The sequence below is a fragment of the Alosa sapidissima genome, chromosome 9 (assembly GCF_018492685.1).
Source record: "Alosa sapidissima isolate fAloSap1 chromosome 9, fAloSap1.pri, whole genome shotgun sequence".
Classification (NCBI taxonomy): Eukaryota; Metazoa; Chordata; class Actinopteri; order Clupeiformes; family Clupeidae; genus Alosa; species Alosa sapidissima.
This window is the reverse complement of record NC_055965.1, coordinates 28,233,003-28,249,896: the sequence shown is the minus strand read 5'-3', so window position 1 is coordinate 28,249,896 and position 16,894 is coordinate 28,233,003. Positions and strand designations below refer to the sequence as shown.

The 16,894-nt window shown below is 42.2% G+C and overlaps 3 protein-coding genes across 3 annotated transcripts in view; 1 reads left to right on the top strand and 2 right to left on the bottom strand.

Annotated features, from left to right (window-relative positions):
* Positions 1–1,721, bottom strand: part of ccdc93 (coiled-coil domain containing 93) — a 2,428-nt gene extending 707 nt beyond the window's left edge. Inside the window, exon 1 of the mRNA XM_042105092.1 lies at positions 1–1,721. This exon is cut by the window's left edge and continues 618 nt beyond it. Within this exon, the coding sequence (XP_041961026.1) occupies positions 1–1,613 (1,613 nt within the window). The 5' untranslated portion in view covers positions 1,614–1,721.
* Positions 1,722–1,752: 31 nt separating this feature from the next.
* eif4a3 (eukaryotic translation initiation factor 4A3) lies at positions 1,753–11,910 on the top strand. Its single transcript, XM_042105218.1, has 12 exons — positions 1,753–2,028; positions 2,872–2,944; positions 3,408–3,474; positions 4,299–4,361; positions 4,698–4,830; positions 4,980–5,060; positions 7,130–7,271; positions 9,075–9,213; positions 9,495–9,610; positions 10,494–10,601; positions 10,887–11,014; positions 11,611–11,910. The coding sequence occupies exons 1-12, from the start codon at positions 1,875–1,877 to the stop codon at positions 11,625–11,627; spliced, it is 1,221 nt and encodes a 406-aa protein (XP_041961152.1). The 5' UTR covers positions 1,753–1,874; the 3' UTR covers positions 11,628–11,910.
* Positions 11,911–12,540: 630 nt separating this feature from the next.
* LOC121719400 (titin-like) overlaps positions 12,541–16,894 on the bottom strand; it is a 75,830-nt gene continuing 71,476 nt past the window's right edge. Inside the window, exons 21-24 of the mRNA XM_042104983.1 lie at positions 16,607–16,752; positions 15,406–15,556; positions 15,022–15,156; positions 12,541–13,670 (exon numbers count right to left, since the gene is read on the bottom strand). Coding sequence (XP_041960917.1) covers positions 13,638–13,670; positions 15,022–15,156; positions 15,406–15,556; positions 16,607–16,752 — 465 coding nt within the window. The 3' untranslated portion in view covers positions 12,541–13,637. The remainder of the gene's footprint in view (positions 13,671–15,021; positions 15,157–15,405; positions 15,557–16,606; positions 16,753–16,894) is intronic.

Here is a 16,894-nt window from a genome sequence, read left to right as displayed (position 1 = left end):
ACCTCCTTCTCCAGGTAGACCTTCTTGTCGTCGAGGGTGTTGTAGAGTGTGAAGAACTGCTTGGTTTCCTTGTGCGTCGCCGACACTTGGCTGTAGAGCTCGACGAACCTCTTCTGGTACTGGGTCAGCTCGGCGCGGCTCGGGATCTCGTCCATCTTGCGCTGGAGGACTGTGATCTCACGGCTCCGCCGGGCCATCAGTAGACGGATCTTTTGCAGCTTCTCCTTGTCCGCCTTGTGCTGCATCTCCACGAGGCGTCGCTGTTCGCGCTCGTTGTCCGTGTCGCTGCCCGACTCCTGCTTCAGGTCCTCGATCTTCTGCTGCAGCTGGGCCATCTCCTGGCGGCAGTGCGCGCGGAACTCTTGCTCCTGGGTCTTCAGCGCTTCGTTCGTGGCCACCAGCTCACGGAGGCTTTCCAGCAGGCCCGGATCGGCGTTCGCCTCCAGGTCGTCGAGTTTGCTCAGCGCTGCCTGCAGTTCGGCCGTGCCCCTCGACACCTCCGAAAACCGACCTTTGGCTTCCTTACATTCTCCCTGGACCTCCGAGCGGCGTGCCTGCATCTCCTCCAGCTCCTTGGCCCTCAGCTGGATCTGCTTGTTGAGCGAGGCCACCGTCCGGCGGTGCTGTTGCGCCGACCCGTACTTCGGCGACTGGTCTTCGCCGGTCAGCCGCTCGGCTTTCTCAGCGTATTCGCCGGCGATCTGCTTTATCTCCTCCGACTTCAGGCCCACGATCTGACCCACCGCGCTCGCCGTCAGCCTCCCCTGCTCGGTCGTCATGGAGGCCATGCTGGTCATCAAGGCTCGGATCCGCGTCTCCTCCACGACCCGCAAGTCCTCCTCCTCAGTCAGCTCCGCCTGTGTGGACTTGACCGCGGCTCCATCGGTAGCATCCCCCTCGGCCGCCTTGCCCTGTTTGTTCTGCGCTTGCTTGCTGTAGCCATAGCGACGGCCATACTCCAACAAGGTGGAGTGTACCTGGGACTCCTCGTCCAGCAGCTCTCCGGTCACCGGCTGCCTCTTGTACCGCCTCTGCGGTTTGTACACGTCCGACACATCCTGGACTGTTTTGACGGCTTTGGGCTTCCGCTGCCGGAAGGCCTCGTCCTGGGGGAGGCTGTGGGATTTCTGGAACTGGGAGACGGAGTACGCCCGCACGTAGTCCCCCATCTCCTCGCGGGTCTCGATGGCACGTTTCACCAGCCATTGCACGACTGGGAAGATGTGGATGAAATCCAAGCCCTGGATCTGATGGGGCTCCAAGCGATATGGGCACTTCATTTTAGGCATCACAGACACAATCTTTTCTGTGAGGGCTATTTTCTGGCCAATGGTTGAGTTTTCCTGGAAGAGCAGGTCAACGTCGATGTCAAAGTTGCATGTTGTGATGCACCAGGTCATCCCTCCAACCACCTTGTCAAATGGAGACAAACCTTTAATGCGGGCTCTAAAGTAACCTGCTGCGAGCAGAAGTTCAAGAATCTCTGTGAGCTTGACATTCTGCTCCTCGTCCTCTCGTGTCTCGACCTGGATCAGGTTGCCTTCTTGATCATACTGCGCTCCGATCTTTGATCCTGTCCTGACTCTCTGGAACACCGAAGTGGCTGCCATCATCGGTTTCGTGGAGGCACAGCGTATCGATGTGGAGGTAGCGACCAAGTTTAAATACTGCTGTTGATGAAGTGGCGGAAGAAACAGGAAGAAAGCGCGTGACGTCTTTACGTCATCAATATGTCGGAACTGCAAAGCTGTCGCATCCATATGACGTCAGGACAACGACACACGCGGCGGTCTTTTTTCTGATTCTCCCGTGTGGAACGCCGAACAGTATACATTTTCTTTCACCCAAATCTGCGAAAGATACCATACAGAAACATGGCTGCGACACAAGCTCCTGTAAGAAAGCGAATCCTGAAGGAGGAAGATATGACCAAAGTGGAATTTGAGACCAGTGAAGAGGTCGATGTTACGCCAACCTTCGATACAATGGGCCTGCGAGAAGACTTGCTCCGTGGGATCTACGCTTACGGTAGAGTGCGAGGATGTGTTTGGAGCGGAGGGCCTAGCTAAGTGGCTAAAGATAGAGTTGCTCAGTAAAGTTAGCGACGTATGCAAAATAATAAAGTTGATCTCCCTTTGTTATTATAATGGGGTGTAGCCATCCACTGTGGTGCTTCGCATACGTAGCAAATATATAACGTCTGTCTAGTTTCTAGCCGCATGTTATGCTAAAGTTACCTAGCGTATTAGCCAAATGTTTCCTCAACAGAAAGTTGCTCAAAACTATTAGCTAAGCGGCTAACTTGCTAGGTAACGTTAGTGAGGGCGAGAGGGATGTAGTTGGTCTGTTTTGAATACAAGTTATGGTTATGAATGGATATCAATATGGAATTCGATTGCTAAAGTATGGCAGTGAAGGCTTCCTTTAGAATGTGTTACAATTTGAGGAGACTTGTAATAAAGTTGGTGGCTAACTTGGCTAGGTTACGTCTGTTCAGCTAAGTTATCGATTGAATGGCGCTCATTTGCAGCAACACTCGCAGGGCTTATGTACTTGTTAGCGTGCGCGTGCTAATATAAACTCAAGGGCCACACGCCCACCGTCCGCCTTTGCATGATAACTTTAGAGAGACGTTGCTTTGCTTTTAGACATATGTAGTTCATGATGTTGGTGAATCTAGGCAGTGACCGTAGTAATTAAGTCATCGTATGCACTAGCGTTACTCTGCTGGAAAGTGATGGTTAGGTAGGTATTTAAGTGTGTGAGACTGGTCTATCTGTTTAATTTAGATGGTTTGTGTTAGTCACCAAAAAGCAATATCCATCAGCTTTGTTTAACTCACGCAACTAACATCTGTAAAATGTCCTTCAGGATTTGAGAAACCATCCGCCATCCAACAGAGGGCCATCAAACAGATCATCAAGGGCAGAGACGTGATTGCACAGTAAGTGTCTACAGTTGGAGCTTTACCTGATTTAGGCCACCGTTGTTTCCATAATCACACTTCATGAATGTTGTTGAGGACTACAGATTAGCGGGTTTATTCAATATGGGGGAATGTGGCCTGTCCACTACGGCTGAATGTCCAGTGTTATGGCTGGTAAACTCTGATTGCTTCCTGAAACAGTTTGAAATGAAGACATGCATACAGAAGTCATACATTAATATATAAGCACAAGCATAGAGTTTTGATTATGGATCGCAGGCCTATAGGCTTAAAGGGGCAATTGGTAGTTTTACTTTTGTCTAATTGTCTACAAAAAACATGTATATTCTTTCACACAAGCTTGCATCACAGACCACAATTCACCTTTTAAGGCATGTCTTTTGGGTTCTCATCTGTTTGAAACATATGGTTGATGTTTGTTTGTTTGTTTGTTTGTTTGTGTGTGACCCGTTCTCTCCAGGTCACAGTCTGGTACGGGTAAAACAGCCACCTTTTGCGTTTCCGTACTTCAGTGTCTGGACATCCAGGTGAGTGCTTCTCTCTCTCTCTCTCTCTCTCTCTCTCTCTCTCTCTCTCTCTCTCTCCTCTTTCTTTTTTTCTTTCTTTCTTTCTCTCCCTCCCCCTTTCCCTCTGATCTACAGTACGAGTAGTAAGAGAGATGAGCGGATGCAGTGTTTCCCACAGAATTGAATTCTATTTGTGGTGGTAGGTTTGCAGAATTAACCTGAATTTAACCCTTTAACAAATTAGTGCAGTGTGGTTATGATTCTAACCAGATTTAAGCACAATTTAGTACAACCAGGAAAATCATTGTGTGGGGGTCAATGTTGATATTGTGGTGGGCCGCCACAAATAAGTCAATGTATGGGAAACACTAGGAAGTGTATAATTAAATCTAAATACTTCAAACCCATTTGCACTTTATTTTTTGTTAGTCTCTTTGGACAAAAGCATCAGCTAAATGAACAATTGTGGATTTTAAAACAGTGTGTATTTTAGCAGGGCTTAAGGTTCTCTGGCATTATATCCCAGAATTCAGGAATAGTCTGGCTTGTCCAAGACTTGTAAATAGGACATTTCATTTGTAAAATTCTGTTTTAAAGAATTCAGAAATGAATAAACACTCGGGCACAGAAATAGTTCCGTTTAAGACAACGTTTTATTTATGGCTCAGCAAAATCACTGATGTAACATTGAATGTGACAAAGTGTTTTATGAACTAGTTTCTAGTGACTAGTGGCTGGGATGTTGTAATTTGTTAAGTTGCTGGTGCTGTTGTCTTTCTATGGAAGTCATGAATTAAGAAAGATGTGTGAAGTTTTTAGTCACTTGTTATCTTTGCCTTTCTCAGGTGCGAGAAACCCAGGCGTTGATTTTGGCTCCAACAAGAGAGTTGGCTGGACAGATCCAGAAGGTATGAGTATGCTCTCTCGCGCTCACAGTTCTGTGTGTGCGTGTGTGTGTGTGTGTGTGTGTGTGTGTGTTTTCTGGGTTTTTGTATCTTTTTTTCTACTCTTTTCGACTTTTTTGTGTGTAGACAAAGGTCAGGTCAGTCTTGTTTGTCCTTATAAATGATAGATGGTTATAGTGTGGGTGAGTGTCAAAGTAGCCTTTAAAGAGTTTTATATCTATGTGATGGCTCAAGATGGGATGCTGGAAATGCCAACACCTCTCTCTCTCTCTCTCTCTCTATCTCTATCTCTATCTATCTATCTCTATCTATCTCTCTATCTCTCTCTCACACTCTTAGGTGTTGTTGGCTCTGGGTGACTACATGAATGTCCAGTGTCACGCCTGCATCGGAGGGACCAACGTTGGCGAGGACATCAGGAAGCTGGACTACGGACAACACGTGGTGGCCGGCACCCCAGGACGTGTCTTCGGTATGCACACACACACACACACACACACACACACACACACACTCAGTTACGTTGTTGCTCAACTTCATTCTTCCCCTGTCCCCTCTCCTCCCATCTCCTCTTCTTCCTTCTCCTCCTCCATCCTCTCTCCTGCCTTCTCCTCTCTGCAGACATGATCAGACGGAGGAGTCTGAGGACTCGCGCCATCAAGATGCTGGTACTGGACGAGGCTGATGAGATGCTCAACAAAGGTGAGAGACACACACACATGCGCTCACACACACACACACGAGAAAACAAGTACAGTGCTCTCCATTTAGTCTTTCAAACATATTTATATTGTCAAATTTGTGTCTCGCAGCACTTTACAGGAATTTGAACCTCTCTCTTGTGCGGTATCTTTTGGGTGATTTATGTTTTGGGTGGTTGTAGCGTAGTAGTGAGAAGCTGGGCTAGCATGCAGTAGCCTGAAAGGTTGTAGCCTAGGTTCAATTCCCGGCTTTCATCGTTGTGCCCTTGAGCAAAGCACTTAACCCCTTAAGTTAACTTAAAGGAGCAATTTGTAGGATTGTTACCGAACGTTCTGTAGGCCAAAATCAAAACACTGGTGAACGTTCTCAAGACTACCAGAGCCTCTTCTGGGTTGCCAGATGTAATGAAGACTTAGCTAACGTTAGTTGACCTGCAGCTGCTTTAACGTTTCCCCAACCATGACCTAGCTACACATTACGGAAACAGTGAAAACTAAAAATACCTCTCTAACCAATGTAACATATTTAGCTGAAGTTAGCAATGCAGATGAAGTTTAGCCTAGGCTACCTGTCGTGGAGAAATATGGCCAGCTCTGCGTTGATATTCTTCGTTTGACGAAGACGTCGCCATATCAGGAAGCTCCTCCGATGTCCACTTAATTTTTTTGTTTTAATTTTGGAAATGTGCCTGCCTTTCGTAGGTGTTGATGACTACAACTGACAGCAAGTTGTCAGCTGCCCTTTGCTAATTTGGCAACACAAATAGGAGGACATGTCAGCCCATTATTAATACGCTATTCTAGAATTAATCGTTCAAAACATAAACTAAAATTCCAAGAGATTCTGCCCCGTAACTCTTTTTTTTTTTTTTTTTTTTTTTTTTTACGGGGTTTTACAGGTTATAGTAATGTTGTCAAATAAGCCATTACTTCAATTCATCGTGTTTCCTTACTCTCTGACAACATATGGTGATCATTTTTGGAATGGTTACATTTAATTTTCCATTATTTCCTACATACTGGTCCTTTAATTTAAGTTGCTCTGGGGGCAATGTAATGTAATTGACATGAGTCACTTTAGATTAAACGTGTCTGCTAAATGTAAAAATGTAAATGTTTTCTCTTTAAAGGTTGTAACAGCGATAGCGGGGATACGTCACTTCTGTTGATATTCAAACAAAAGAGAGCTAGCTCGCTACTCCCTCCCCCTCCCTCCTGTGCAATTAAAACTCTCCTAAGCACGCATTTAGTCGGATATTGGTTGAAACACTTTATTTTGCCTTTGAGTGGGTTGCCAACCCTTGTTGGTAGCAATTGTTTTTGTGTACATATCTCGTAGCCTAGGCTGCCTACAGAGATGCTAGTCAGCTAGTTGGTAGGAAAGATTAGATGAATGTGATCATTTATGTTAGTGCCTTTTTTGGACCTGAAATCCTTTAATGGTTGTGATGTCCAACTCCTTTTTTTTTTTTTTTTTTTTTTTTTCTCTCTTCTGTGTGGCAGGTTTCGAGGTGCAGATCTTTGATGTGTACCGCTACCTAATGTGTGTGTCAGGTTTTAAGGAGCAGAACTATGATGTGTACCGTACCTAATGTTGTGGTTTTCTCTATGAGCAGATCTATCAGGGTTCCCACGGGTCATGGAATTTTAGATAGTCTATTCCAGACATGGAAAGCCATGGAATTTGATCATTCTTGGGGTAAAGTCATGGATTATCAGGGAATTTTGTTGAAACAGATTTAAATTTACTTGCCAAAATACATTAATACAGATATTTCACACAGAATTAGTTTATATCTGGTTATTAGTTTTACTGCTTGTTTGAGTAGTTGTGGTTAGCCCAATTTGTTTATTATACCATTCATATAGTAGGTCATGGAAATGTTTTATTTTTTTTTGTCAGGTTAAGTCAGGAACAAGTTTTTACTTTGAGTGGGAACCCTGATCTATGATGTGGTTCTCTCTGTGTATGCTTGTTTGTGTCAGGCTTTAAGGAGCAGATCTATGATGTGTACCGGTACCTAATGTTGTGTGTGTGTGTGTGTGTGTGTGTGTGTGTGTGTGTTTCAGGTTTTAAGGAGCAGATCTATGATGTGTACCGGTACCTGCCACCCGCCACCCAGGTGTGCCTCATCAGCGCCACTCTGCCCCACGAGATCCTGGAGATGACCAACAAGTTCATGACGGACCCCATCCGCATCCTGGTCAAACGGTAAATACACACATGCAGATTATCTGTTTAAATACAACACATGCAGATGACGTGTTTAAATACGCCCACACATGCACACACCTCACAGTTAATAGTCTATCTGTAAAAACAGAAAACACCAAATCATTACACATAGACGTTCCCAATGAGATTTGGTGTTACACACACCTTCTGCCCCAACAAGATCCTTGAGTTGACTAACAAGTCCATAACCAACACTATTGGGACCCTAGTCAAACTGTGATCACACACACACACACACTCATCACTCAGTTCATAGTCCACCAATGAGAAAATGCATCACACATGCACCAAATCATTATTAGAGCCCGACCGATAAAGGATTTTGAAGGCCGATACCGATACAAATATTTTTTGATTTAAAAATCTGATATTCCGATATATCGGCCTATATATATATATATATATATATATATATATATATATATATATATATATATTCTTTTTTCAGAAACGCGCAACAAAACTAAGATTTCCCTAACATTAGTTATTTGTAGTTATTTATGAGTATTGACTAAAATAATATGATAATGCATTTTAAAAACAAACTTGTTTATTTTTAAATAATATTGTCACAGAGGAACATCGAAATATATTAAAGTTCTGATAAATAAAATGTATAAAAATAGAAACTTAAGATATGAAACTTAGTCTTTTGAACAAAAACACAATAACAACAACAACCAAATCAAAGTTACCAGTATTAAAAGACTTGGTAAGTTTCATAAATATAACTTTGAACTAAGACTTAATAATTACAAAAAATAATGATGACATTATTACCACCATCATCATCATTTGTATTATCATTAAACAAGATAAAGGTCACTCCTAAATGTTTAAGTGTGTGTGTGTAATAATTAATCCCTATTGCCTTATAAGCTACCTTTATAATTATAATGTTAGCTTGCTTATCCCTTTACCTGCACTTTTAAAATTATTTACATCAAACCATTTTCAATTATCAGTTGCTGCCTGCCTTCTAAAACCTACTATTTAGTGATCTAAATCCATTATGTAACTCGTTAATGCTGCGGCTGAACGACAGTCTGAAACGCACACTTGGCTTCATTGGATTTCACACACGTGTAAAAGAAAAGCTAACTTTTATGCACAAGCTACGTTTTGCACAAGCTACGTTTGATACTTTTTCCCTATGTCTAAATGTTCACTCCTCGCACGTCTAACTTACATTTTACAATGCAGGGACTGTAACTACAGATATACTAGTTATAAATACAGTAATCATTACTTTATTTAGGCAGAATACGTTCGTTGTGGTTTCCAAGCTAATTAATGTTAATGTTAGCGGTCTTCCACTGATATTCATGCCATTAGCTAGCTTTGTGGTTAGCTAGTCTATGATGAGCCATAATTTAGCAATGGATAACGTCATACTGCAAATTCTAAAACATACGCTTTCAAAAATAACAGGCCGGGGAGAGATGAGGTTGCAGGATGTGTGGCGCATTATACACGAGTGTAGCCAGCAGGGACGGTGTAGTGTAGAGTGCCCTCTGGTGGACAAACTATACAGCGCCGACACTCATGACATGGTTGAAGGGTGTTTCGTCCGTTTTTATTTTATTTTTAAAATATTCATTTATTGGCCATTATAAATGCCGATACCGATAGTTTGGAAAATGCCTTATATCCACCGATAATATCGGCCCGCCGATAAATCGGTCAGGCTCTAATCATTATGCATAGAGATTATGGGAAACAAATCTTAATGTGTAGGATTTTAAGTGAAACTGATCTATTTTGTTTGTGTGTTTGCAGTGATGAGTTGACTCTGGAAGGCATCAAGCAGTTCTTTGTGGCCGTGGAGCGCGAGGAGTGGAAGTTTGACACGCTGTGTGACCTGTACGACACACTCACCATCACACAGGCAGTCATCTTCTGTAATACCAAGAGGAAGGTCAGTCTACTTACACACACGCACACACCTCAAACAGGCAGTCAACACCAATAGGAGGGTTAGTACACAAACATCTCACACATATATGCTTTACACACACACACACACACACGTTTATTTTGCAACAAGAGAAAAGTCACAAATAACAGGTATTGATTCCTTGTATGCAATGAAGTCCGTTCCTACACACAGGATCAGTTTTTAACATGCTTTAAGTAAGTAGCCAGTTGCAGAAATACTGATTTGAGTGTGTGTGTGTGTGCGCGCGTGTGCATGCACAGGTGGACTGGCTGACGGAGAAGATGAGGGAGGCCAACTTCACGGTGTCCTCCATGCACGGAGACATGCCCCAGAAGGAGCGCGAGTCCATCATGAAGGAGTTCCGCTCTGGAGCAAGGTAACCAGGACCCTTTCAGCGTAGTTCACACTGGCAGCCAAACAGAAACCAGGAACCTTTTTAAATTCAGTCAGACAACCACCCAGGAACCTTTTTAGATCAGTAAGGCGTGCAGTATACCCAGGAACCTCTTACTTTTCTTTTTAGTCTGGTTGGCAGCCAACCAGTTAATCAGGAGCCTGTTAGTTCGCTTTGTCACACTGGTGCAATCCAACACCATTTACATTTACTCATTTTAAAACAAATATTTTGATGGCATGCTAACCCAGCGCCTTAGCCACTACTGCCCACACCGTACATCATCTGACACATATTAGTTTTGTTGTTCTCTCTCGGAAAAAAAACATTTAGACAAAACGTAAATGTAAATCAGGTTTCTAGGCAAAGTATCCTTGCGTATACAAGGGATTTGGTAGCTGCATTTATCCCATCCATGAATTGGTGAACACACAGAGCAACACAGTGAACACACAGTGAGGTGAAGCACACACTATGTGAGTTGTGAGCTGCCTTGTTACAGCGGCGCTCTGGGAGCAGTGAGGGGTTAGGTGCCTTGCTCAAGGGCACTTCAGCTGTTCCCACTGGTCGGGGATTGAACCGGCCACCCTTCGGTTCCAAGCCCAAAGCCCTAACCAGTAGGCCACGACTGCCCCATTGCTTCTATAAACAGCAAAACATTGCTTCCATACAGAAAGACACAAAATAAAATATGTGTGTGTGTGTATATAGCATCTGACACCTACTAGTTTGTTGTGTACCATCTATTTATCTATTTGTTTATCTATAAATATATATTCTCTCTCTCTGTCTCTCTCTCTCAAACCTATTACACAAAACGTGTGCATACATTTTATTTTGTGTGTTTGTGCGTGTGTGTCTGCAGCCGCGTGCTGATCTCCACAGACGTGTGGGCTCGAGGTCTGGATGTGCCGCAAGTCTCCCTCATCATCAACTACGACCTGCCCAACAACAGAGAGTTGTACATCCACAGGTACCACACACACACACACACACACACACACGTACGTCAATGTCATCTACAACATGCCCACAACAGCGAGTTGTACATCTGCAAGTACAGGCAAACACACACACATACCTACTCACCTGAAACCCCCTACTCATAGATGTGGACATACACACAAACACACACCTGAAAACACTGCCTGATACCTCCGCATATAGAGGTGGACCCACACACCTAGAAACATTACCAGATACGCCTAGAAAGATACGCCTAGAAATCAGCGTTGCACCTCCCTTTGTCGCTTCACAGGATTGGCCGATCGGGTCGTTACGGCCGTAAGGGTGTGGCCATCAACTTTGTGAAGAACGACGATATCCGCATCCTGCGAGACATTGAGCAGTACTACTCCACACAGATTGACGAAATGCCCATGAACGGTGAGTGTGTGATGATACTCAAATCAGTTCAAATCCCTTCATACAGTCAGTCACACAGTCACAGTTGCCAGTCACTGACTACATTTCCATGCACACCATATTCTGAATAAGGACCATATTCTAGAATAATGTTTCCATTGTGTAGCAGAAACAGAATATTTCCGTTTTCATGTTATGCTGAATTAAGCAGCGACGTGTAGTAGAAGTAACATCTGCGTCATGACTTCTCAACGTTCTTTGTCCCGTAAAATTTACTTAGCAGAAAAAGTAAGGAAATTTGTGTTTTGGTAGATTATTTCTGTGGTAACAATGGCAATTTTTGCCAAAAAATCTTATACCATTGGAAAGCCTGTTTAGTCCCCCTTTTAAATGGAGCCCGATTTGTAAGGAACATGCACTTGTGAGATAAGCACCAATTGTGAGATAAGCTAACCCAATTGTGCAAAAATTTGCCCGTTCTGAACAAAACAGAACATGGAGTGCATGGAAACGTTGTCAATTGACACTTTTAATACGAATCACAGACTCTACCTTTTTAAATGCCATCATCAACAACTGTAAACAATTATAATGTGCAATTCTTCTTTGTATTTCAGTGGCGGACCTCATCTAAATCGGAAGACGCCACCTGTTCCCCCTTCATTCCCCGGAAGTCTCTATATTCCCCCCCCGCCCTGTCGGGCCTCTAATTTTATTTCCTCCAGAGTCTGTGTTTTTATTTACTGCATTCGTGTCATTTTTAAAGTAGGTTTCATTTTTTTGTTTTGTTTTGCGGTGCTGGAATTGTTGATGGATTTGGATGGTTTCCCTTTTTTTTTTATTTTTTTTTTTTTTTCTATAGGGGCTCAATGTGAGTTTCGCCAGTTTTGTAAATAAAGAAAAACATTTGTCGCCCATGTCTATCTCGTTGTTCAGTTGTTTTCTACACTTTTGTTCATTAAAATATAACTATTTGGGTTCTGGGGGACATTCCAAGTATCTGATTTAGTGGAAAGCGTGGGCAAATTGCCATTCCCACCCGACAGAGTTCATCAAGAGTTCTGACTATAGACCGTTAGCTGTTAACTGTAAGATGAGGATGAGTCACATATTAACACTATCTCTTAACTCTGGAAACCAGCAAGCAGACTGCTTGTATTACATTTTTAAGATGGGCACAAACTTCTAATCTGTTAGTTTGAAATGGTACGGTTGAAGAGCGCTCCGTGCATTTGAGGTCTGTGATTGTATTTAATTTGAAGCAGATGGCTGATGTATTTAAGACAGGCTATAGTATCCCATCTACACAGTTACTGAAGGCTTTACACTGTACTTGTTACACATTACAATAGAACATAGCACACAGGCATCATAACAAAAGCAAGGAAATTTACACCAGTGATTGAATAGGTTGTCTTTAGAAATGGATACTTGTTTTACAGTTTTATGGTTTAGAAAGCCAGATCGCCCTGAAGTATATTAAGCAGGCAGCTGCTTAACCTGCCCCTGATGGTTCCTAAAGTTCACATGCAGCACCAACACAGTGGTTGCGTTCATTTTCATGTTTTATTCAAAGTAGAGAGTAGTCAACTTATATACCAACCGCAACATTGGATGATCCGTGGAAACAACCAAACATGAATGAACCTTACACGAATATCGCCTTACAGGTTTTTTTTCTGTGCCAATTGCAAGATGTGTGTGTGTGTGTGGTGTTTATTCTTACACTATATACACTAACTCCTCATTCAACATACTCACTCCAGATTTGCACACAATTGTCAAACAAATGCAAAAAAATGAATCACTTGGAGAGCAGACTAATGGATTGTTGCTAAAACATTCTTATTGACCACAATTTAAGCAATGCAGTAAGTATGCAAATAACTAAACCTCATGGAGAACAGGAAAATACACTGTTGCATTGTTGTTATAACGTTCATATAGACCACAATTTAAACAGTGTTGCAAGTGAGAAACCAATATCAACATTTTGAACACTATCAGAAGTCTTTGGCCAGAATACTTTTACACAGCATAAGACCATCACACTGTGTGTATGAACATGAGTGTGTGTCTGGAGTTCCTGCAGCATGAGTGTGTGTGTGTGTAACATGTTGTGTGGCTGTGCCAATACTGTATGAGTAACATAAATACTGCTCATATGATCTGACACAGGAGCACTGAGGAGTTACCCTGGAAATCCAGAGTTCTCACGGGAACAATTTGAATTTTCTCAGCGACTCACTCTGGCAATGAATAATGATGCTCATTACATATGTCCCTTGTATCATGGGGCACCAGTCACATCGGTGTATCTGATATATGGGGAGGGGGCAAATATTATGGCAGTCTCTGTATTATTGTGTCTGGCAGAATAACTGTGATGAAACCAGACTCCAGGACTTGGCATTATATCCAGGATCATGACCTTGCCCTTTCCGCTTGATGCTTTTATAGGCCACAGCTATATGAGCTCCATTCCCATTCCACTCAGCCTCCCAGTAGCCGAGTTCAGACAGACCCCTCTCTACACAACACCTGCTGCCATTCAAATCGCTCTGGGTGGTCAGGATATGACTGCTCCTCACTGACAGGTGTCACCTTTCTGTTCCCCTCAGAGAGAGAGAGAGATATCTGTCTGCTATGTTTGGGTCCAGTGTGAGCTCACAGACATCTGCAGACAAGAGGAGAGGAGAGAACATCAGAATATGGGAAGGGGCAGCTGCTGCTCACACACACACACACATTTTTTAAATTGGCCTTGATTTTCAAAAAGCCTGTTTTCATCTTCTCATTTCACCATGTGGACAGTTAACATGATTTTTTTAAAATTGTACCATATATCATTCTGTATGTGAGGATCATCTGTCCAAAATGTGGGCTTGTTGCTGAGTTTCTTTATTGAGATAAGATGTTTGAAAAATATTGTCCACTGAATTTGTACTGGATCTGCAGTACCACTTTGCACCACATGCAGTGCTCTTCTAATACAATGGAAGTCAATGTAAGAGTAAGAGAGTCACTTGTTTGCTGCACATATCCAATCTAAACACACATTTTATGGCTCGTTGTTGAATTGTTTCAAATAATTATTAGCCTGGCGGGGCCATCCTATATCATTGAGATGTATAGTCTGGCATCGAACCATTCACCTCGCTTAATCCAAGGGGCGGGCAGAGAATTGTCTTTCAAACTGCCTAGGCATGCAATAGGCCAGCGCTACGACCATATCCGTATCCGGTCGACAAAACGGCAAATGCATCCTTCTTCGAAAGGAATGACTTAAGTGCATTGTGTTGCTCAACTTTCAAAGAAAAGCACAAATCCAACTCCTCCAAAGTTGACGCCAACGCCGATTCAAACAACCGCTCTTCGTTCGCCATAGCCATCTTCCTTGTTGTTCACCGTCGCAGGATGTCGTTATCCTGTTAAGCCCGCCTTAAGACTCTCTAACGAAATAGAGCGCTGTGATTGAATAACATCCACGGTGTTAAGCCAATAGAAATTCCTATGGTTCGATACTAGACGTACAGGCTGAGCAAATTAATTTGCCGTCGCTAGGGTGCGTCTAGATTTCTAGGCTAAATAATTATTGCAACATACAACATACTCATAAATAAATCTTATTTAGAGAAAATAAACTGATCAAGTAAATTATACACACATAAGACTGACTGGTCATCATACATGCAGAAAGATAATTTGGCATAATTGCCATCTTTGTAATGAGTTACTCTCTTACTCTTACATTCACTTCCATGGTTTGTGACTATATCTTGTATCTTATGAATTGTTCTATCAGCCTGTTGCGTTTTTAATCTTTTTGCTAGCAAATCTGGTAGCCTTTGGCCCCTCTTCATAGGATTGTTTTAAAAATATAATCTTCATTTCAGTTTCTATGCTTAATGTTTTATCTATATTATCTCTTCTTTAATTTGAGGTAAAGATGAGGGATCTTAAGTAAAGATGTTTCCTTCGTTGGTGGCAAGTCTATTTGCAAGTGCTAATGAATGCAAAGTTGAAACCTGGATGCTCTTCTCCAGTCTGCTGATGATGTTGTTCAGTGCCTCAACGTCGTCCACTCTAAACACATGGTCTGGTGAAGATGCGATTCTCCTGAGCTCATCTTGTGCTGACTTACTGTTGAAGGCACTTCCAATCTGCCACATAAGGAAGAGCATTAGCATCTCACATGAGGGGAAATTATCTGACAAGGTTGTGTACATCACACCCAGACAAGTCTGATGTCGGATTTTAAGAATCAAATGTTCCTTAAAGTGCAAGGTGCTACCAACACCAAGATCACAGAATCAACTGACAGCCCAAATACTGTCTGTGCTGTGCTTTTAGGTGCAGTGGATAAAAATAAAACAGTGGATGTTCAGTAAACATTAGTTAGCACATCATACCCCAATAGCATATCTAGTAATATGTTTTTCATCAGCCAGTGCCATGACACTGGGATAGCTTGAAGCGTCGAAAGATTCCCCATCTGTGAGGACAATGAGGATTCTATGGGCATCAGGTCTTGCTCCAGCAGAAGAGTCAAACAGGTCTTTCCTGAGTAAATGAGTTTGGATTCATGATATAAACATCAAATGATCATAGACTGTACAATTATAAGTTCTTTGTAAACAACAGACACACAATTATTCACAGTTAATTAATGAGCATTGTCCTAATTAATAAATAAATAAAGAAAGATACATAATTTAGCTAAAACATAAGCTAAATGAGTTTATTGCAAATTCACATGCAGTTTTTCTACAGATTGTAAAAAGTGGTTAAGGTCTGTAGTGAAAGCCTGGTGGAGGAGTTTAAAGGTATTGTCAGCGATTCTGAATGACAACGCATCTGTTGATTTCTTTTTCTGTTTTTCTAAACAAACACCAAGGAAACACCAGTGAACACACTACAAAAATGGCTTTTCAAATATAACGAATTATTACAAATCTAAGCATATTTGTAATTAAAGGAGAACTCCGGTCAATTTTAAGCTCAGCTTAAATGCTAATGCAGCTAATGCAGCCAAGAAGCTACAAAGCTACGCTCAGGGAGCATCACTTTAACTGTGCCTCTGTGCCTATTTTTTTTTACTCAAAATGTCATTACAAGTTTTGTGTTACATGAACAGGGTCCTTACAAGACACAAAAATGTGTGATAAACTCAGTAATTGTGAAGAAACAGTATCAATCCAGTGTTCATCCAGGTAGTCAGGGCTCTACTGTATGTTAAAAATGGCTGGAGTTCTCCTTTAAAACAAGCAAATTTGGCTGCTGATACATTAAACAAATCTGTCTTGATATGATGTCTTAAAATAGATTAATTATCTTAAAATAGATAATTTTCCCCATTTATCCAAACTCCTGCCTACCCCATTTGGTGTTTGGCTGTACCAGCTGAATTAGGCTTGTTTGTTTCCAGTTCACAGTCACAGTTTTTTTTTACAGTGCTCACAAAATGTGAAAAGAGTGGATTGTGAGGAGAATGACTGAATGTAACAATAAGTGTTAGGAGTAGCCTAGAATCGCTGACAGTTCCTTTAACAGGGCAGTTGAGATAGATAAAGGTCTCAGGCCAGACAACACAAATCTTCATGTAAGACTTACACAACGGTCCGGACAGCATCTGCAGTATATGTGGGTCCATCTCCTCTCTGCTTGATACTGTCCAACTGATTTTCCCATCCTGTTCTCTGAAACTGATGAAAGGCCACATGGATGCTGGTTGCTTTGGAGTACTGTGCAAAGGCAAACTGCAGAGACAAAAAACATAAAATGTTCAGCAGATTGCGTAACGTCCTCAGGAAACACACAAAGGATATCTAGACTGTTTATCTGGATGCTTTATTTAATTGATTGAGAAAAGACTGTCGATTAAATACAAATGATTTATCA